The following is a 22,909-nucleotide window of genomic DNA, read 5'->3' on the forward strand; positions in this document are numbered from 1 at the left end:
TGCGAGCATGCATAGTTTGCCAAAAGGTCAAGTTTGACAGGCAAAAGGCACCAGGGTTGTTACAACCACTGCCGATTCCGGATAAGCCATGGGAAAGCATTGCTATGGACTTTATCTTTGATCTTCCAAGGACGCCAACAGGGAATGATGGTATATGGACCATTATCTGCAGGTTCAGCAAGCAGGCCCATTTTATCCCTGTCAGGAAGAAGATAAAATCTGATCAGATGACACGCTTGTTCATGTACAATGTGTTTAAGTACCATGGTATGCCACAATCGATTATCAGTGATCGTGATCCTCGCATGACCAGTTTGTTCTGGAGAGGATTGTTTGAGAACATGGGTACTACGCTCAAGTTCTCGTCTTCGTTTCATCCACAAACTGATGGACAGTCAGAAGAGGCCAATTCTACTGTCTTAGATCTGCTGAAATGCTATGTGTCAGATAATAAGGGCAAGTGGGAACAGTATTTGCCTATGCTTGAGTATGCGTACAATAATACGGTGCATTCGTCTACTGGCAAAGCACCTTTTGAAATTGTTGAAGGCGGCAAAAAGGTTCCTCCCATTTTGCACACAAAGGACAAGATCTTTGAGGCAGATCGATATGTTGAGAACATGGATGAGATGTATAAGAAGATTAAAGTTGCCTTGGAGAAGACTCAGGCAAAACAGAAAAAGGCTGCTGATCGTCACCGTCGTGAATTGCTACTATCACCTGGTGATTGGGTTCTCTTAAGGTTCGAAAAGGCAAGGTTAAAGAAGATGAAGGGCAAGGAACGACTGTTTCCTAAGCTCAGCATGCGTTACTATGGGCCTTTTCAAGTGCTTGACAAGATCAGCGATGTGGCTTACAGGCTGAAATTGCCTGATGCATGGAAGATTCATAATGCGTTTCATGTGAGTCTTCTAAGACCCTTCGTGGGTGATGTGCCAGAAGATATGCCAGTTGAGGATCAGCCAGAAGTTGAAGAACTTGATGAGATCTTGGTACCTGAGCAAGTTTTGGCACATAAGGACAGAAAAGTTAAAGGACAAGTTGCAAGACGCTATTTGGTGAAGTTCAAGAACTATCCACCTATGGATGCAAAGTGGATGGAAGAGCATGAACTGTCAGAGTCACCAAATGTATTGCAGCTTTACCTTGAAGCCTTTGGGTTACAGCCTACTTATGCCCCAACCCAATGTGTGCAAAGGAGGGGTAATGATAGAGCTAGTACATCAAATGTACATATGAATTCAGTGCCATAGATGGAAATGGCAAAAGTATGAAGGCCTCATTAAGTCATTTGTATCTATGTATGTTACGACCTTTCTTGCAGATACATGCGATGATAAAAGAGTGTTAATAGCACAAGATCATCAGTGGCGTGTATTTATGGTATGCAATCGAGGACGTTTGCGATTTCAAGAGGGGGGTATGTCACGAGGACGTGGCAGTTATTAACCATGTCACAGAGATGTGGCAACTGCTAACCTTGGTTGTTGGTTTCTTTCCAATGGGGTTTATTTTATTTGTTTAAGACCCTCTTCTTGAAGTAGCAAACGGTCGGACATTGTATGGCCAATGTGAACGGTAGATTCACCCGCAGACGGGAAGTAGTCGGCACTGGAATTCGTATGGTAAGAAGATGTCTAGGCTCAGAGCAAGATCATATAGGTCCCCCCGTCGCACTTAGCAAGTTGGTGGATACTAGGAAGTGAACTCAATTAAGGCGTAAAGTCAAGGTGGGACTACCAACAAAAAGTATCCGACAGTTGGGCCACATTGCATTTTTGGATGCGGTCCCAATGAGGATAGATGGTCAGAAGACCAGTGGGAGCCCAACGGAAGCATCTCCTAAAATTTAGGGAACTGCTATTTTGGGCCACGAAATGTGTTCGCGTCATTACCTTCGGTATGACTAGGGGAACACTTTACAACTCTGCCGCGAAGTCAACTGACGCACCAGTTGAGATATTTTTAGCAGGGAAAGCCCAAACTCGGAAACTGGGCGACGTGTCAGCTTGTGAGCGATTCTGCCACTCTGAGAGGCAAAAACGAGCTGCATATCATCAAAGGGGGCGCAATTTTCAGCCACAGGCGGATTGCAACAGGTACAGAAGCTATGGAATGCTTACCTTGCCCTCTATGCACAGTATGGTGACGGGAGTGATGCCCCGCACGCTACATACTGCTCTCTTTCTCCCCTACGTGCAGTTATGTGATGCCCCACAAGAGGGCTACTCATTTGGCTGATGTACAGTTGTGTGGGTTCATGCTTTTGTGCTGAGGCAAGAGCCTCCTTGAGCAGGAACAGGGGTAGCTAACTGCTGCTCCAAAGCAGGCACTGGTGAGGGTCATAACCTCACCGTACAGGTGCAAAATCAGCGCTGTGTATGCGCTGTAAATTCACTGTTTTTCATCCATACGGACGCCAGGATCATTGGGAATCGTGCCCCACTGGCAAAGGACAGTTAGGGGACTGTTTGGGGCTGAAAACAGGGCAAAAACCAGTAAATACAGCGTGCTGAATTTACTGTTTTTGGACAGGAATCAGAGGGTATACGACAGTGCAAGCGAGTTCCAGCAGGGGAATTGGTTTCGCGCAAGTTTTGGGGCTGTTATGCTGCCGAAATTTGGCCAAATCAAATGGTATCTAGGTGGATACACGTGAAGGATTCCCAGGACCTTACCTTGTAATTTACCCTCCTAAAGAATAAAGAAATACCGAAAGGGGCGCCAATTTTGGGGCCTACAGGTTGTCGGCGTCTGCTCGGAGCATTCTAGCTTCCGAGCTGTGTGTGTGATTAAGTGTTAATTCCCATAGCAGGTTCTCTTTGCAAAGTGCTCTGTGTGTGTGTATAAAGTAAAGAATTTCGGGTGAAAGCCAACGCCTACCGCCCTACGGGCCGGTTTCAGAGCCCGCCTAGAGGTTAGTCAGAAATCTCCTCTCGAGGTATCTGGCTTCGCTCCTGGTATAGACTCTCTCATTTACCAAAGAGTGCCTTGATGTGATATTTACTGTTCAACAAGCTGCTTTCCGCAAGAAATTTCTTGTGTCTCCTCTCTCAGGATGTGATATGATTTTGGGCATAAGATGGTTTCGTGAAGGGAGGCTAACACTCTCACTTTACATGCCAAAACTGACTCTCCCCTCATCATTCGTGCTGAGGAGGGCTTGCATTCTTTGCCTCTCATCTCTCGTGTGCAGGGAAAACGAGAATTACGACGAGGAGCACAAGCGGCATTCATCTATGCTACTCCAGTTTCCCAGAGCATTTAGGCTCCAACTAAGTATTCAGATTTGTTTACCAAGTTTAAACATCTCTTTTTGTAGGATGATCTTCCACCTCGTCTCCCACCCGAGCGGCCGGAGGACCATCGCATCGAGCTTATAGAGGGGACACAGCCTGTCAGTAAGGCTCCCTATCGTTTGAACAAGACACAAGAGAAATAGTTAGAGCGACAACTCACGAAGTTGGTGGCTAGAGGATTCATACGTCCTAGTGTAAGTCCTTTTGTTGCTTCTATTTTGTTTGTTCGCAAAAAGGATGGTTCGTCTCGTTTATGTGTTAGATTACAGGGCATTAAACAAGATGACCGTCAAAAACAAGTTTCCGATGCCTCGCATAGAGTATATCCTAGATAGGCTCAATGGGGCTAAGGTTTTCAGCAAGGTCGATCTCAAGAGTGGATACCATCAGGTATGGGTATTCAAAGGCGACATCTTCAAGACCGCTTTCCGCACCGAGCGAGGGCAATGGGAGTATATTGTTATGCCTTTTGGATTGACAGGTGCCGTGGGTACATTTAATCATCTCATGGTAGGTCGTTTCGATGATATGGTCGGTGCATGTGTGTTCATCTTTTTGGATGATACTCTTATTTTTTCTGCATCGTAGGAACAACATGAAAGAGATGTCGAAAGGATACTAGCCCGTTTGGATGAGTGTCAGTTGTACATTGCAGCTACGAAGTCTGAATTTTTTCTTACTGAAGTCACTTATCTGGGTTATATCATTTCTGCACAAGGCGTCAAGCTAGATCCCGCGAAGGTGGAATAGGTTCGTAATTGGAATTTGCCCAAAACTGCATATGATGTGCGTTCTTTTCTTGGGTTATGTCAAGCATATAGTTCGCACATAGAGAATTTTGCACGCATTACTGCACCTATGACTGATGTTTTAAAAGGGATAAAGACTCGCCATGACCGCGTAGACTTGCCCGAGGCAGCCATTGAGGCTTTCGCAGCTCTCAAGGTTGCGGTGACTGAAGCACCGTGTCTTATCCTTGCCTCTTGGAATGATCCCTTTGAGGGATGGACGGATGCGAGCAATGTCGCCATAGGCGCTGTGCTTCAGCAACATGGTCGTCCTGTAGCTTTCCTTAGCCGGAAGCTCAATAGTGCGGAAAAGAATTATTCAGTTTATAATAAAGAAATTTTGTCTGTCATTCACTCTCTTAAGCATTGGAAGCATTTTCGGCTGTCGAAACGTTGATTCTCTGTTGCAATGCGATGCTGAAAATGCTAGGAGAAACTAGGGCGATGATGGGATTCAAGCAAATGCCAATGCTGGAGGTTGTAGACGATGAGTTCCTGGATGAAAAACGCCAATGTTGGAGGTCCTACGGCGATGAGTCTTGCCGAAAACGCCAGCAAGGGAAGGTCTGCTTGAAAGGGAGTCACCCAAGGTTGGGAGTCTTGCTGAGAGAGCAGGGGAACCTGCTGCCGATGACCTGTGTTCTGCTTGCTCATCTGCCAAATAGTGCTAGCCTTCGTTTGCTTATATATTATCTTACCCAATTTGCCCTACTCAGTTCCCATCAAAAGTCACTTAAAATAATAAGTGAAAATTGTCAAAAATAGAAAAACTAGATAAAATACACTCGAAAATTCCCCTAAAGGATTCTGATGGATTTTGATGGGAATGCTTATGATCATGTTGTGTGCAACCAAAGGATATGCATCTACACTAAGTGCCTCGGCATGCACGGTCTGCGAGAACAGACTCACAAAAGTGCCAGAACACTTCTAATCTAGACTGACTGGACTGACGGAACCCTTGTTATGAAGTAGCCTGTCCACGGACACATAGGGTTAGATGTGTCACGTGACATCCCCTCCTTTTTAAAGTGAGGTACTGGTACCGAGCTGCATGGCTTCCTTGTAGTCTGCCAACAACTCTAGATAGTCTTTGAAAAACTCTTCGTCAACCCACACCGCTTCGTGGATCCCTTGATCCTTGAACTTCAAAAAGTATTGTCTCACTTGCTTCTTCGAACCATGTCGAAACCGATGCAACAACACTTGCTCCGACTCCATGACTTCAGCTTTATCGATGATCTTTGGTTCTTCTTCTTCCGAAATGTCCTTTGGAGGTATTCCCTGAAACACTTTCAACCAAGAAACATGGAAAACGTTGTGCATTGACCATGAGTTAGGCAAGTGCAATTTCATTGAAACCTCATTTATCTTTTTAATGACTAGAAATGGACCATACATACGAAAAGACAACTTGGGACACTTCTTTCTAACTTGCTTAAGATGTTGCTTCATGATTCTTAAATATACCCAATCTCCTTCCTTGATCGAAACGTCCTGACGATGCTTGTTAGCCTGCCGTGAATAAGATTCCTGAGCCTTGCTTAGCCGAAGCTTCACACTCTCAGAAATCTCATCCAATGACTGACTTTTAGCATTGGCATCAGGCATTTGACTGACCAAGCGAGTCAAAAGTGACTGGAACGGACGGCCAAAAGCTGCCTCATACGGAATTCGACCAATGGCAGAAGAAAAGAGTCATTCAAAATAGCCTGAACCAATGGGAGATAGACCTCCCACTGAGACTGCTCATCATGCACATATGACTTTAAAGCATCAAAAACCAATTGATTGTAAATTTCTGTTTGACCATCTGACTGTGGATGAAAAGCCGATGAAAATTCAACTTAGTGTCAAAATTTTCAAAGAGTTCGCGCCAAAAATTGGACGTGAACTTAACATCCGTATCTGAAACAATTGATTTTGGCAAACCACAGAGGGAGTACCAATGCTTAATGAACAACCGTGCTACATCTTGTGCAGTAACTCTGGCTTTACAAGGAATCAACATGCAAAACTTGCTAAACGATCAACAATTGTCAAACATTGAGTGTTCCTTGAATGCAAACTTGGTGGAAGGTTAGTTATAAAATCCATGGAAATATCTTGAAGAGGTCCATCGGGAATAGACAGCGGAAGCAAGAGGCCTTGCTGCTTACCTTGAGGAGCTTTTACCTTTTGATATATAGTGCACTGTGTGACATAACGAAACACATCTTTTCGCATTTTAGGCCAATAAAAGAATCTTTCAATTTTTTCCAAAGTGGTGCTCATTCCACTTGCCCACCCGTGAGAGAATCATGTGCATTATGTAATATGGTTGGCCTGAGAGAGGGCAACACACATAAACGTTGACGAAAATACAACAAACCATCACGAATGAGATAGTTGCTTGGCCCTTGGGAAGCAAGAGCTTGCAACCAATGCTTACCAAACTCAGAATCCGCATATACTAATGCTTCATACTATCGAAAGACTCACCCTGAATAGAAAATGTGGATCTTGAATCAAGAGCCAAAATCTATCTTTTGCGACTCAACGCATCTGCAACAGGGTTAGCTTTTCCAGGCACATAGTCAATCAAACCTCCAAATTGCTCAAAAAATTGTGACCACCGTGATGGTTCTCATTCGTAATGGTTTGTTGTATTTTCGTCAACTTTTATGTGTGTTGCCCTCTCTCAGGCCAACCATATTGCATGATGCACATGATTCTCTCACGGGTCGGCACAGAAGAATGAACACCACTTTGGAAAAAATTGAAAGATTCCTTTATTGGCCTAAAATGCGAATAGATGTGTTTCGTTATGTCACACAGTGCACTATATGTCAAAAGGTAAAAGCTCCTCGGGGTAAGCAGCAAGGCCTCTTGCTTCCGCTGTCTATTCCCGATGGACCTTTTCAAGATATTTCCATGGATTTTGTGACTAACCTTCCACCAAATTTGCATTCAAGGAACACTCAATGTTTGACAATTGTTGATCGTTTCAGCAAGTTTTGCATGTTGATTCCTTGTAAAGCCACAGTTACTGCACAAGATGTAGCACGGTTATTAATTAAGCATTGGTACCCCCTCTGTGGTTTGCCAAAATCAATTGTTTCAGATAGGGATGTTAAGTTCACCTCCAATTTTTGGCGCGCACTCTTTAAAAATTTTGGCACTAAGTTTAATTTTTCATCGGCTTTTCATCCACAGTCAGATGGTCAAACAAAAATTTACAATCAATTGGCTTTTGATGTTTTAAAGTCATATGTGCATGATTAGCAATCTCCGTGGGAGCTTATCTCCCATTGGTTCAAGCTATTTTGAACGACTCTTTTTCTTCTGCCATTGGTCTAACTCCGTATGATGCAGCTTTTAGCCGTGCGTTCCAGTCACTTTTGACTCGCTCGGTCAGCCAAATGTCTGATGCTAATGCTGAAAGTCAGTCATTGGATGAGATTTCTGAGAGTGTGAAGCTTCGGCTAAGCAAGGCTCAGGAATCTTATTCACGACATGCTAACAAGCATCGTCAGGACGTTTCGATCAAGGAAGGAGATTGGGTATATTTAAGAATCATGAAGCAACGTTTTAAACAAGTTGGAAAGAAATGTCCCAAGTTGTCTTTTCGTATGTATGGCCCATTTCCACTCATTAAAAAGATAAATGAGGTTTCAATGAAATTGCAGTTGCCTAACTCATGGTCAATGCACAACGTTTTCCATGTTTCTTGGTTGAAAGTGTTTCAGGGAACACCTCCAAAGGACATTTCGGAAGAAGAAGAACCAGAGATCATCGATGAAGCTGAAGTCATGGAGCCGGAGCAAGTGTTGTTGCATCGGTTTCGACATGGTTCGAAGAAGCAGGTAAGACAATACTTTTTGAAGTTCAAGGATCGAGGGACCCAGAAGCGGTGTGGGTCGACGAAGATTTTCTCAAAGACTATCCAGAGTTATTGGCAGACTACAAGGAAGCCATGCAGCTCAGTACCAGTACCTCACTTTAAAAAGGATTAAAAAGGAGGGGATGTCACGTGACATATCCAACCCTATGTATCCGTGGACAAGCTACTTCATAACAACGGTTTCGTCAGTCCAGTCAGTCTAGATTAGAAGTGTTCTGGCACTTTTGTGAGTCTGTTCGCAGACCGTGCATGCCCACGCACTTAGTGTAGATAGATGCATATCCTCTGGTTACACACAGCATGATCATAAGCATTCCCATCAGAATCCATCAAAATCCATCAGAATCCTTCAGGGGAACTTTCCAATGTATTTTACCTATTTTCCCTATTTTTGACAATTTTCACTTATTATTTTAAGTGACTTTTGTTGGGAACTCCTGTAGGGCAAATTGGGTAAGATAATATATAAGCAAACGAAGGCTAGCACTATTTGGCAGATGAGCAAGAACTCAGGCCATCAGAAGCAGCTTCCCCCTCTCTCTCAACAAGACTCCCAACCTTGGGCGACTCCCTCTCAAGCAGACCTTCCCTTGCTGGCGTTTTCAGCAAGACTCATCGCCATAGGACCTCCAACATTGGCGTTTTTCATCCAGGAACTCATCGCCTACAACCTCCAGCATTGGCGTTTTCCAAAACCCCATCATCGCCCCAGTTTCTCCTGGCATTTTCAGCATCGCATTGCAGCAGAGAATCAGCGTTTCGACAGCCCCAAAGCAGCGTTTTCAGCAGCAGACATCAGCCCCAAAACCAACGTTTTGATTTTCAGCAGATTTCAGCCTTGAGCGTTTTTGGACAGCAGATGAATAGCTTCAGTTTTCAGCCTAGACTTGCATCAGTTACATACATCCACTTTGTACCAGTTTGTGCAATCAATCGTAGACCACTCTCGCCAACGAGAGTGGGGCCTTCGGAGGAGGGTTTTACATCATCCTTGGTGTCATATTTCTCTTCTCTCTCTATCTCTGTCTCATACACTTGCACGCACAGTGTCCACTCACTTTGTTTATGATCATTGCACTCTCTCATTAAGAACAGAAGGCTCTCCCTTCCATAAGAACAAAAAGGAACCTTGAGCACATTATGGAGCACTCATCTTGAGAAAGAACAACATTGATTCCACTGCACCTTACACAGAGAGAGAGAGAGAGAGAGAGAGTAGACAAACGCTAGATGTGAGAGGAGGGGGCTAATCAGCCCCCCATGACCACCATCAACCACAAGACCTATCAGTAGAACAGATGATGGAAGTGGGTACCCCCATTGGCCCCATAAATAGGTGCCAAATGGGAGGTAGGGCAATGCCTGGAAAAATCCCCCATGACACAACAAGAAATAAACGAAATATGAGAGAGCCTGGACAAGGTGGGCGGCCTGACAATGCAGAGAAAATGCATATGCAAAGGGTGGCCAACCCGGAGGCACACTAGCCGAACATGCATGCCCTAGACCTGTGTGAAGCAACAGAGTGGTGTAAATCTAACAGCGTGGCAGGCTGTACGGAAACCCGTGATTTATGCCGGCTGCTTTTGAGGATCAGTTTATGGACCAAAGGCTTTTGTGGATGAAGCTTTTCATGCAATTACTTAAGAGAAGGAGTAGTGCCTATAAATATGTATTCAGGGACTCTCCTCCCTTAGATTTGCTGACAAGCACTGAGCAGAGAAGACCCTTTGTCTTTGTACTTTGATCAAGCATTAATATAAAAGTAAATACCGCAAGGGGCGCCAGACTATGGGGCCAATACCTCTAGGCACGAAACTACATCGGGCCGTGTCGTTTCTCATTAAATTGTGATTTAAGTTTATAATTAATTCTCTCGTGTGTTGTGTCAAATTCCCGACTTGGGGTGTCCAAGTCTGTTACAGAATCACTTTCAAAGTTGTATCCAAACGACCTAGACTTCTCCTCCATTTGGAGTAAGTTACAGAACGGAGAGAATGAACATCCCTTTCAAGTTATGTGGGTCATCGGGGTATTCTCCCTACCACTTTAGCATTAGAAAGATACTTCTTTTGGCCAAGCCTCAAAGCAAACAATTGTCAGGGAATGTTTGGTTTGCCAAAAGATTAAGTACAATCGGCATAAGACACCTGGGTTAAAAGGCTGTGTAGCACACAACATCGTGTCCCGTATGGAATAGCCTGCAACTGTCTACCCACTCTGGATCCAATGGAAGATATCTGCAAAGTCATGATCTGTGGCATATTGCTCTACCATATCCTCGAAGCTTCAATGATGTATCGCAAAAATAGCCACATCAAAGGGCTTTCGAGACAACGCATCTGCCACTAAATTCTTCTCTCCCTCAACATGGACTATCTGGAAATGAAATTGTGATAGGATGTTACCCCACCTCATCTGCTTTTCCGAAAGCTGCTTTTGCGACAAGACGTAGCAAGAACTTTGATGGTCTGTGAAGACGGTAAAGTCAGCTCTAAGTAGATAGTGTCGCCACTACATAAGAGCATGGACACGCCAAGTCGGAAATCTGGCATGACACACGAGAGAATCACTTAAAACACTTCACAAACTTTATCACAGTTAAATAGAGTCGACATAGCCCAGCATAGTTCCGTGCCCAAAGGTATTGGCCCCAAAGTCTGGCGCCCCTTTCAATATTTATTTTTATACTAATGCTTGAGCAAAGTAAAAGAGTCCGAGGGTCATCTCTGCTCAACTACTCGTCAGCAAGTCTAAGGGGAACAGTTGCCCTAAGTACAAAGTTAAAGGCCCATGACCTCTCACACAAGCAGTACATGAAAAGCTTCAAACTCAAAAGCTTCTGACCCCAAAAGCTGGAGCACAAATCATGGAAATCCGTAAGTTGTGCCACGTCATCAGACAGCGCGTTGTGCGGGATTCCGTACGGCATGCGACATCAAGTCAACGCATGTTTTGGACATCCGTATAGCTGTCCACGTCAACATTTTTGGGACTGCCACGTCAGCAGTTTGTGGTGGTTCTTTTTACATTCCTCTTTTAGGCCACCTTGATGTAAATATAGTTCACTCCTTGTTTCCTCTAGGTGATAGGCCATTGTGCATCTCCACAGGTCTCTTATGTACAAAGAATACAACCTCTTTTCTTGCAAAAACAGAGAGAGAGAGAGAGAGAGAGAGAGAGAGAGAGGGAGAGAGAAGAGGATCAGACTTTCCCTAATTGCCTCTCTTTTGGCTCTTGGCATTGGTGAGCTTGGTTTAGGCATTAGATTTTCTTCCGGCATCATCGACATCCTCTCTTAGCTTTTGCATCAGCATCGGCACTTTCAGCACTTCATCCAGCAACTAAAACTCTTTGGAAAAGGCAGGAGTATTAGACACAAATTCATTATTTGCATCCAAGAGAGCATCTAAAAAGTTGCACAAACCGTTTTTTCTTGTCACGCTTGCTGTACAAGTTACATGGAAAGTGTTTGTTACAAAAACACCATTTGGATTTCTAGAGTGATTCTTTGATACGAATGTTAAAACTATGGCTACCACAGATCCAAGCTAAATTTTGCAAGAGATTTATACATTGGGGATAGTTTCCCAACCCTAAAAACACATTTCTAAAACCCTATTCTGACGTTTTCAAAACTTTAAGCAAATACATATTGGCTTTTGTGCATAGAATAAAATGCTTCAGCCAGTTACCTTCAACAACGAAACGTACAGAGAGATAAAGGCAAAATTTCAAGGAGCCTCACCTTATCCTTGCTTGCAAGCTTGTGTTTTGAAACCATGTCATCAAGGTACTTATCATGCTGAAACAAGTTCATACCAAGCGTGAGCAGTAAAGCATAACGGCCATGTAAAAATCTGCATCACACTTATCACAGCTGCATGCATAAATGTAGCCCCATATAGAATAAAGTAGGTACTTACAGCCATATCTACATTGTATTTCTTTGTAAATTTATTTTTGTCTTTGCAAAAGTTGCATCTGACCTACAAAATAAAGACAAAGGGCATTGATGTGGGAACCTATACAAAAGCATAATATTTGAAGACTGGGCCAAACAATAAAGAGAAATCAAACAGGTGATTACTCTTGCACCTGCTCGAATATCAGTGTCTCATCTGCAACCTGTTGGGCATACGTGAGAAGGATGCGGAGTGCTTTATCTGCCAAAAAAAAAAAGCATATTGGCATCACGTTAGAGTATTGGCATTCAAATACAGATAATTAAACAGAGCATATTGGCAAATAATTTGAAGGCAGAAACATTCAAAATCCAGCATCATTAGAAAAGGTTCATTAAGAGGTGTAGCAAGAAACTTCTAAGGACTCTGAATTCTTTGACCCTGTCATACATAAAAAGGCTAATGTGTTGTTTACAACATGCAGGAACAACAAGTTGAATAAGATTGTACTTACCAATACTAGGCAACCCAAATTCTGAGGTACACTGCGTAATCCATTCAAGGTGGCCGTGATCTATCGTAATTTCAAGCTCAACTTTCTTCTTGTCGATCGCATTAGCAGCAGCGCTTTGCATAGCCTGATGATACGATACAAGTAAGTAGTTAAATGTAAAATGAAGAGAATCAAGTCCGATAAACAGGGAACGAGGTTGGCGGATGCCCAGAATATTCGAAGATCGACGTGAGTACACCCAACTAGAAGATAAACAGAAAATGCGTGATACAATCACACAAGGAAGAAAGGGAGACTACCAGGAGCTTCTTCTTCCTGTTATTGTAGAAGGTGCGATAAGCGAAGAGAGTAAAGCAGAAGCTACTTAGCGTTACACCCGCCAGAAAAAAGTAGCTTTTAAGTCTCTGCATGATTCACGAAGGCTAGCAGCTTCTCTCTATCCGTATGCTAAAAGGGGTACATAAGTTATAACCTATAGCGGGGGATAGGAAAGGTCAATCGCCAAATGTCCAAACTCCTTCAGCCGTTGCTGCCCCACTCATTTTTTAGAGGAGGTCAATCGCCAAATGTCCAAACTAGTGTTTCAGACCGGCTTGCCGGTTGTCCTTCAACCATTGCTGCCCGAGTCGTGTTTTAGAGGTAGTTCTGGAGGAAACAAGTGACAAAATCACTAGGCTTGTCTGACATAGTAAAAAAAAAAATTTGACATGCAATTTTTCAAGCCCTCTTTCATATGCTTTGTGTAATACGATCAACTTATATAATTTGTCATACATAACGTTAACTCAAGGGTATAAACACAAAAAATGATAGGCAATTTCGAGATTCTAGCATGTCAAATGACATGAGTTTTTTTGAAGCTCTGTTTTGATATGCAAAATAGTCCTTGACAAAAAAAAAAAAAAGGTGTCAATTTTAGGTCTTGATCTGTCCACTTTAAAAGCTCTACATCTCTACGTTTTTAAGGAAACAAGGTGAAGAGACAAGAAAGCCTGCTAATTTAACTTAAGAGGGGAATGAGATCTAATGAAAGTAAGTTTAAATGAGTGCTTACAATCATATAAAATTTTTATCGTGTTTTAATATAAAATTATATTATTCATTATGTATATATATAATCACAAATGGTTTATATATTAGAAAGGGTCCCACTTAAACAATAAGGTGAAAGATACACATTGCACATTATCATTTGAAAACAAAATAAAATATAAAATAAAAATAAAAATATACATTATATTATTCATTATACATACACAAGCTAAATTCAAAAGAGTCGACGGAAAAAATCACGTACTCTTTCTTCCACCTCTCTCTTCATTCACAAGGGACGGAGGTAGTTCTATAAAATTTATTACGTATGATTTTACGTCCAATGAGCTATAGTGTAGAGGTATTGTTGTTGAGTACGTAGCTAATGGATTCCATTCGATCCACATTTCGTGCTAAAAAGTGGACGATAGAACTGCTCTTCCCAAGGGACGGAAGGCTTGCTATTTTTCGTGGGTTTAGAGAAGTGTAATTTCCTTTTGTGCCAATGGACAGTCTCCATGGTGAAGGCACATTCCTTTTTGCATGTCTTTCATCAGCTCTCGTGAACCCAACCGTAATCTTGAATGGTTTATATATTAGAAAAGGCTCCACTAAATAATAAGGTGAAAGATACACATTACACATTATTATTTGAAAACAAAATAAAAATGAAAAAGAAATAAAATAAAAACACATTAAAAACTAAAACAAAAGAATACATTAATGCTTTCACTAAAAAAGATAGATTTAATAAGCGTAGATAATAATAAATCAATTCAATAAATTAATAAAATGAATCTTTGTCAAGTCTTTAAATAAAAGGACTCTTTACAAGAAGGGGGTACCAGCTGGAGGAAAATGAAAAAATAGTGGTATTAATGTAATATGAAAGAAGAAGGGACTCGGGCAAGAGGTAGGTAGGCCACATGGAAATGGGGCATTCTTTCCCTCTCTCTCTCTCTCTCTCTCTCTCTCTCTCTCAGGCTCGCAAAACAAATGACTCCTCTGTGCACCCCGCGCTTTGTAGTCCCACTACAGAAGTTTTCCGTGAAGAAGGGCGATTAGAATGCACATATTATGAGAGAGAGAGAGAGAGAGAGAGAGAGAGAGAGAGAGAGGTCTATAGACGATGAAGAGAGGGAGAAAAAGAGACCTGCAGCACAAGTCGTGAGAGAGAGAGAGAGAGAGGGAGGAGTCTACAACAGATGCCACAAGAGAGCGAGAGAGAAAGGGGGGGGAGGGGGACAAATGAGAATATTCTCTCTTAATGCATTTTTCTATCGTCCGAGCAAGTATGTAGAGCCAAGTATAGTGTGTGTGAGAGTATGTCCCTACTATATTGAATCAATACTTCACTTTAAGGATCAAACTCCTATGAGTACTCTTTAAACCCTATGTTCTAGACCCACCTTAAAAATTCTACATCTTTAAGCTCCGGAGCCCCCTTTACAAATTTAATTCTCTAGATCCCTAAGCTGTAAATCCCACTTTAAAAGTTTAACCCTAAAACTCTAGCGCCTCAGGGTGACCCTCCCCTTAACTGTGGGTCCATGTAACCTTTTCACTTTCTTTAATTCAATTTTTTACCTTCTTTAAAAAAAAAATTATATGTCTTCATTGGAGACGTTACTTTAAAAATTCTACATTCTTAAGTTCTAAACTTATTTTTAAAATCTCTGAAAAATAAAAATAAACAAGATGAAAATTCACTATGGCCTACATAAGGCTATTGAGAAGAGTTTTACAATAAAGGCTTCTTTGTGAGAGAGGAAAAAATACAAAGCAACACCATATTTGAAAACATGTGGTATCACAATAAAAGATTACGTTTTTTGAAGAAAAAAAGTGTAACAACAATCAACTATTTAGTTTACAGTATATTACAAAAGCATAATAAATAATGTTTAACATAGTACTCAATGCCCCTTTTTAAAAAGAGGTACACAAATGTCAACACTCTCTCACAAGTGCTCAAAAGAATTAATTTAAAATAAAGTTTATTATCATTAACTTGCCATGTGGCATTAATTGGCAAGCTTTTTTCAATGGTCCAGATTTGCACCCAAAAGTCTATCCTTTACTAAGGACTACTTATGTAAAAATTAAAAGGTATTCCTATTGGCTTCAAAAAAATAAAAAGGTTGCATTGACTGCAATTCTGGTCTCACTTTCCCTCCACTAGGGTTGATGCCCAGAATCCCTCGAAAAATCTGTTGAAGACTTCATGGGGCACAACAATTCATCCCTTGTTGAGGTTGAGACATCACCATGGAGACTCTAGTCAAAGCCAGAGACATGTGAGTAGGTCCAACAATAAACTGGGTCTGAGAGGAGACGATGCCATTGACAAGAGCCTCTTGGTGCCATTGCCCTTCCCCCAAAGCAAAAAAGCAAATAGAGCTCGTTAGAATAGAGTAGTGGGGGTAAAAGCTTTTGCCAATGAGTCAGTACAAAGTGCGGGGACCTAGGCTACAAACATGCAAACATAGAGCAAACTCTCGAAGGCTCGGCAACATGATTCTTGCGATTTGCCAGTGTGTGCACTCCAAACTCGTGTGATTTGAGTGTGTGCACACACTACAATGTGTGTGTGTGTGTGTATGAGAGAGAGAGAGAGAAAGAGAGAGAGAGTTTTAGCATTGACAGAGTGCACGAAAGGAGAAATTCCGCCCCAAAATAGAGGAAAGAGTGTAAAACCCCCAAAATCTAAAATATCCTATCGACAAAAACAAGGAAAGAAATTTTGTATGTTTGCGAAAATGATTTTTCAAACGCAAAGGATTTAGTAAAAATTCAAGGTTGAACCTTGGCATATTTTGTTTGTCTACTATTGGTTATGCGCTTGATTTGGATATTTTTGAAAAGATAAATGTTGAGGAAAGCAAGACTAGCATACGGCTAAGAAATGCTTTCTATGTTTTGGTCAAAAGTGCAAAAGGCTAGTAGAAAAGGCTTTTGAAAGGTGAAGGAAAGCAATCTCCGGTCCTTACTTAAAGGTGGATAGGGACAAGTGGGTAGATGAGGAGGAGGAAGATGTTACCAAGACTTTAAAACTCTCAACACGAGTCAATCATTATTCTTTTGGAGAGGTAATTGTAGCTTGTTAAAGAAGAGTAGCTAGAAAACCTCTGCCCTTTATATGGTAATATGTTGAGAAGGGTAGTCATAAAATCTGATATTCTTGGGAATTAGCCCACATGACTTGTAGAAATCGCGCATTGTATACGACTTTACCATTTTTCTAGTGGGTAGTTCAATATCATTCTGGTTTCATAAGCGCGTGCGAGAGAGAGAGAGAGAGAGAGAGAGAGAGAGAGAGAGAGATGAAATGAAATGATATATTAATGTCTACAAAAGGCCAAAATTACCTATGAGACCAAACTGATTACAATGGTGAATCTAGTACCAAGTCTGGGTACAAACAAAGAAAACTACAAACTAGAAACTAAGATAGGAGTGCTATCGACTCCTATGGGTGGCTGGTAAGCTGAGCAATGGTATAATGCCACAAAGGTACAAAGTGGGGATAAGTGTCACCATGATACAATATAGCAGTAGCATGAAGCCTATCCTGATTGACACTTTGGGTGTCGTGCTAGAACCCTGAGAGAGAGAGAGAGAGAGAGAGAGAGATGTTGGGTTTTCAAGCCCTTTTTTAGTACCCATGGGAACATCTCCCAAAGGCATGCAATTAGGAGAGCAAATTTGCATGGAAAGTGTTCATCTTTATATGTAAAAGGCTTTGGAGTTAATACAAGCAATAACAATAGCGTGTCTTTTTGTCATCTCTCTCTCTCTCTCTCTCTCTCTCTCTCTCTCTCTCTCTCTCTCTCTCTCTCTCTCTCTCTCGGTACCTTCTCCTTGCCTTGCATCTGCATGCCATGGCTCCTCACAGGAGGCATCCTCCATAGTCGTTGCACCCAACACTGGTATCAGAGCCTAGGTTAGCTAGGGCGTTGGCAGGCAAAGGTGCAGCAACCTCAGAAACCTCTCAAGATGCTCATGTTTTGCTAGACACTACTACAAGTGGGGAGCATCGACAACATCTCAAGACGTCATGTGGCAGATCCTAGGCGGGTAGGAGCACAATTAGCATCTCAAAATGCAGGTGTAGACTATCGCTAGGTGAAGGAAACAAGGGTGTTTTAAAATGCTTGGTACAGAAAGCTAAGCCTGCAAGGTTCTCTATGCATATCTTCTCAAAAAGCTGCAATTGCAAGGGGTGAAGCAATGTCCTTGATAGCATCTTAAAATGCTGCTAGAGAGCAAGGCCTGATAACGACCAACATATTAGAACGCCACTACATAAAGTGGTTCCTCTTTTGACTAGCATCTCAAAATGCTACACCAAATCTGTGAGCCACTGAGGATGATGGCCTTGTCAATAAAGGTGACTGTAGCCTTCAAGGTGATGCTTAGCAAAGTCGTGGTGATCTTTGTGGTTTTGCAAGTGATCAATTTGGAATACAAAGAGATACTCCGTGTGGTTTTTAGTGCGTAACATGTCCAAAGGCACATGCTTGTTTTTGGTTGCTCGGAATGGCATGCACTTGCATGTATCCATTCTTTCATGACATTATCCAAAGCTTCACATTGGATATGTATGCCATTGGCTTTTCTTGTCAATCGGATACAGCTAGCAATAAGGACACTGATGTAAAACATGAAGATCTACTTTGAGATTGTGTTGCACGATTTCACAAACTATTTTTGCTAGTTTAATGTCATAGACCTGTCATCTTTTGTCTATTGTCAAAACCATCATACACTTTTCACTCAAAGCCTCTTTTATTTTATCTGTTGTTAGTAATTCCATGATAAACATTTGTACAGGCTAGAGACTGCCACACATATATAAGTGGTAAGACCTCCCAAAAACATTTGTTCTCCACCCATTTTTGTCCCACTTCTCATGAGGTTATTGGGTACACCTTAAACCCAAGGTTTGGCAGTGAACAAAAACTCCATTTCACGGTAGTCTAACGAGAAGCACCAGGTTATAAATACACCAAAATCCTTGGTTGTGAGAGAACTAAAACTCAAGGTTGTAGAGTACACCAAAAACTAGAGGTATCATGAGAGTGATGTAGTTCGGGCTTGAGGGGGGTTTTCAAGCCCTTTTTTGGTAACCGTGGGAACATCTCCCAAAGGCATGCAGTTAGGAGAGTCAGTTTGCATGGAAAGTTTCATCTTTATATGTAAAAGGCTTTTGAGTTAATACAAGCAATAACAATAGCATGTCTTTTTGTCCACTCTCTCTCTCTCTCTCTCTCTCTCTCTCTCTCTCTCTCTCTCTCTCTCTCGTTACCTTCTCCTTGCCTTGCACCTGCACGCCATGTCTCCTCACAGGAGGCTCTCTCTCTTGTTACCTTCTCCTTGCCTTGCACCTGCACACCATGTCTCCTCACAGGAGGCATCCTCCATAGGCACTGCACCCAACGAGAGAGAGAGAGAGATCAGGCTTTTGTAGGTCTTCTTGCCTTCAAAATTAAAATTTAGCGACAACTCATAAAATTTCTAGGTAGGATTACACTAAAACTAGCTAGGACAAACATAGGTAGGATGACAAGCTATCGGAAATTGTTATTTTTGACAGGGAGATTCATAGTACAAGCTGAGATATCTAAGCACTTATTGAGACACACACGCAAACACACACATACACACACACACACATATGTCTAGACCAGAAAATCTGTTTACTTGGCCTTGGCCGACTATAGATAAACGTTTTTCGCCTTGGCATGTGTTTTGGGTGGTGCAAATTACACATCTAGTTGATGATGCTAGTATGTGAGCTTGAGCAGGACATAGAGACAAAACCACAAACGGTTTTTCCTTAAAAGCAAATGATTTTTTTGAAGCTTGAAGAAAGATTATACGAACTCCCTTATCCCACAAATAATGGTTTACCTATAGTCCCCCATTATCAATATTTTTGTCTTTTTCTTCTTTTAAAAAAAAAACCTTTGGTTTTTCTTTTAAAAAAACCTTTGGATTTTCTTATCTTCCCATCTCAACATTCTCTCCGGTGGGTGGAGATATGATGATGTATTGAATTACTCCTAACATGTTGAATGGCTAATAAACCCATTTTTTAAATATAAAAGCTCTTACCATTTCAACATTATTTAAGCTTGAGTAGTTAGTCACGGCTTCAATTAACTCCTAACATGTTGAATGGTTAATAAACCCCACATGGGTGCGCCAGATCATTGATTTCTTTTTTTAGAGCTATGGGATAAGTCAAAAGGCAAGATTTGCGTTATTTATTCTTCAGACACTGCATACACATCTACACTCTTTTGCCTATGCATGCTTAGTATGCACACATAGTGTCGCTTGTAGACAAAAAAAGCACAAACACGGTATTGGCCTGTCGGAAATTGTTATTTTTTACAGGGAGATTCATGAGATATCTAAGCACTTATTGAGACACACACACACACACACACACACACACACACACACACACACACACACAGATGATGAAATGAAATGTCTTTAAAAGGTCAAAACGACCTATGAGACCAAACTGATACAATCTTGGTGGACCAAACAGACTCAAAATTGACTTTGAGAGGAGAGGAGTGAGGTGAATGCATCGCAAGAGCTTTGGAGCAGTGGATGGCTCATTCAAGAAGGAATGGAGAAAGGACTTCTCAAAGGTATACAAATCACAGAGCTACCAAGGATCTATGTCTGCAATAGTTTGCAGATGACACCAATGCAATGTTGAGTAATGATGGGTAGTCCATAAAAGATTTTTGGGAATGTCTCGATACATTGTGTGCAGATGCCTAGGCCAATGAACTTGTACTAAACTCAAAAACTATAAATGTGAGGAGAGCGCAATCTAGTGCTACCCCGACTCATTTTCATGTGGGGTAAAGGGGCCCAGAAGGAGACGGCCCCAGAAGAAAGATGAACCCACCCCCAATTCAAAGACAAAAAAAGGAATATGCTACGGATTTTGTTGACGTGTCCTCTTGTGATTTTTTGAAAATCGAACTCTTACTGATGTGTGCTTGTCTCCAATGCTTCAAAGCCTCACTTTTGCATTGGATTGTGCACCTCTCTTTAGTAAGAGTGATGTGCTGCACTATTGAAGTAGCTACCAATCTCAGTGAAGAGCAATAGTGAATGTGCACCTTTTGCGCCTCTTGCTGGTGAAATCCACCCAAAAACGAGCTAGCGATGGTCTGCATGCATTAGCCTGTCCACTACTGGCCCCCTTACCCTAAAGCATGTTTATGATATATAAATATATATGTAAAATAGAAAATGGTTTTCATGGCCTGCATAACGACTAGGATAGTTGGTTGGGTACCAAGAACGAGCACCTGTTGGTGTAGCCCTTCCCCTCTCAGCTATATACCTTGTCCATTGTATATCAAATATAGAATTATCTTAAGATTAAAAATATATATGTGGAGAGTTATAGGTATTGTAGTATTTCCATGCATGTGTATTTAAGGTTCATTTGATATCCTTCCACGTATTTACGATTTAGGATATAAAATGTGCATGGTCTCCTTGATTCAAGGATAGGGATGATACCCTTGCCATAATGATTCTAATCCTCTGGCCAAGATGGCTCTTTACATAAAATATAAGAACTGATATTGTATAGAAACATATGCATAAAGTATCTCAAGATTAGAAATATACATGCAACAAGCAACAGGATAAGAGTATCTAGATAGGGGTTGAAATTATAATCCTTGAACTGCAAGAACATTTTTATACATGCCTAGAATATTAATGATTACACGTGATAACAATATTATCCCTTGTCTAGATGGATGGTGATGTATGAATATATAGCTTAGAAACCATTTACATATGTACCTAGAATATTAACAATTAGGCATAATAATATATATTAGTATCCATAGCTACAATATCGATATTGCATGATAATAATTATGGTATCCCTAGGCCTAAGGTAGTTAGAGTATAGTGACGGAGATTCTATATAAACAAAGACCTATGAGAGGTTTCTACATAATTAAATTATCATTGCTTATTTAGATAGCCGTTCCTGTAAATCATTAGATTATTTGGATATATAGATAGGATTTAAAAAATAATCTTGTAGAGTTATGAAGCCCCTTCTCTAGATGGATACTGACATAGGATATACCCCTTGTTTCAACGATTGTGATGATACCTCTTCTCTAAGGACCGTAACGATTGTAATCCCCTTGCCTAGATGACTCTCTACTTGCATGTATTCATAAATACTAAAGAGCTCTAATGGCTATAAGGGTAGATTGTACATTTCTATAAAGAACCCATTTGTCATATATACCTCTAATATTAATGATTATGCGTGATAATAATAATATCTTTGAGCTAGATATCAATAATGCGTGATAATAATTAATGATGGTAACCCTAGGTAGTAGTGAGATATGAAACCATATTTTAAATTGAACAATTAGAAAGATGATAGATTATGACAATGTTTGTCAAACAATATCAAAACTAACCTATAGGAGTTATGATACCACTTATCTAGATGGATAGTGGCGTAAGAATATGTAATCAAAATCTACAATCAAGCATATAAATAGTGCACGGTATTAATAATGGTACCACTAGTGCTATTGGATAGTGACATAGGAACATATAACCCAAATATCGAAAGAGTTATGATACCTCTTAATTCATGGGTAGTGATGATACCCTTTCTTTAAGAGCCATAATGATTGTAATCATCTTGCCTAAATGGATCTCTATCCACCCCTTGTGAACCTGCACAGCCTTCGATGTGTGCCAACTACACTTAATCAACATTATCAAAAGCATCAGCAGACACATCGTCCAATGCATACATATCATTGTCTTCTAGAGGTTGATCTAAATTGAGATCTTCAAGAACCATCTCACCTTCTCGCTTCTTAAACGACTTGATCCTTTTGCCTGCAATAGGCATCTTGAGCATAGTAGCATCAAGCTCACATAACTTATATGTCGCTTATCATAAGCATGAAGCACTACATATGGTCCAAACCATCATTTAACCATCTTCTGCACAACAATATATTGATTCTCCAGGTTACTATTATAAACAAGTACCCAGTCGACGTCTTTGATAGCTTGAGGCCATTGTCTCTGCTTTCCATCGAATGGTGCTTTATTCTTCAATCTTGCCTCCTTGAGCTTTACTTTAGCTTGCTCAATATCTTCTTGACGCCTCTCAAGTTGGCAAATGCATAAAGCATGCAAATTTTCAGTAGTCATTCCTTCTTCTATGGCATTATAGTCCAAGACATAATCGCCTCCTCTATATGCATAATGGGTTTTTTCCCAAACATCAACTCAAACGGCATAAAACATGTAACAAAATTGTGTGTAGTACGATCAACCCAAAAGCAAATGATGAGAGTTTAGGCCAATCACCAATATGTCCTTGGCATGCCTTTGCTAAAGCTTTAACAATAGGTGGATGCCCTCTTTCACTTTTTCAATTAGCCTTTGGA

At 41.1% G+C, this 22,909-nt stretch overlaps 1 protein-coding gene across 1 annotated transcript in view; it reads right to left on the minus strand.

The window, feature by feature from the left end:
• Positions 1-12,845, minus strand: part of LOC147462886 (uncharacterized) — a 66,137-nt gene extending 53,292 nt beyond the window's left edge. The window contains exons 1-5 of the mRNA XM_086485877.1: positions 12,689-12,845; positions 12,390-12,513; positions 12,069-12,136; positions 11,897-11,959; positions 11,719-11,775 (exon numbers count right to left, since the gene is read on the minus strand). Of these exons, the coding sequence (XP_086342003.1) occupies positions 11,719-11,775; positions 11,897-11,959; positions 12,069-12,136; positions 12,390-12,513; positions 12,689-12,799 (423 nt within the window). The 5' untranslated portion in view covers positions 12,800-12,845. The remainder of the gene's footprint in view (positions 1-11,718; positions 11,776-11,896; positions 11,960-12,068; positions 12,137-12,389; positions 12,514-12,688) is intronic.
• Between the last annotated feature and the right edge of the window lie 10,064 nt (positions 12,846-22,909).

Source organism: Adiantum capillus-veneris, chromosome 2 (assembly GCF_014529385.1).
Source record: "Adiantum capillus-veneris isolate H3 chromosome 2, ASM1452938v2, whole genome shotgun sequence".
Classification (NCBI taxonomy): Eukaryota; Viridiplantae; Streptophyta; class Polypodiopsida; order Polypodiales; family Pteridaceae; genus Adiantum; species Adiantum capillus-veneris.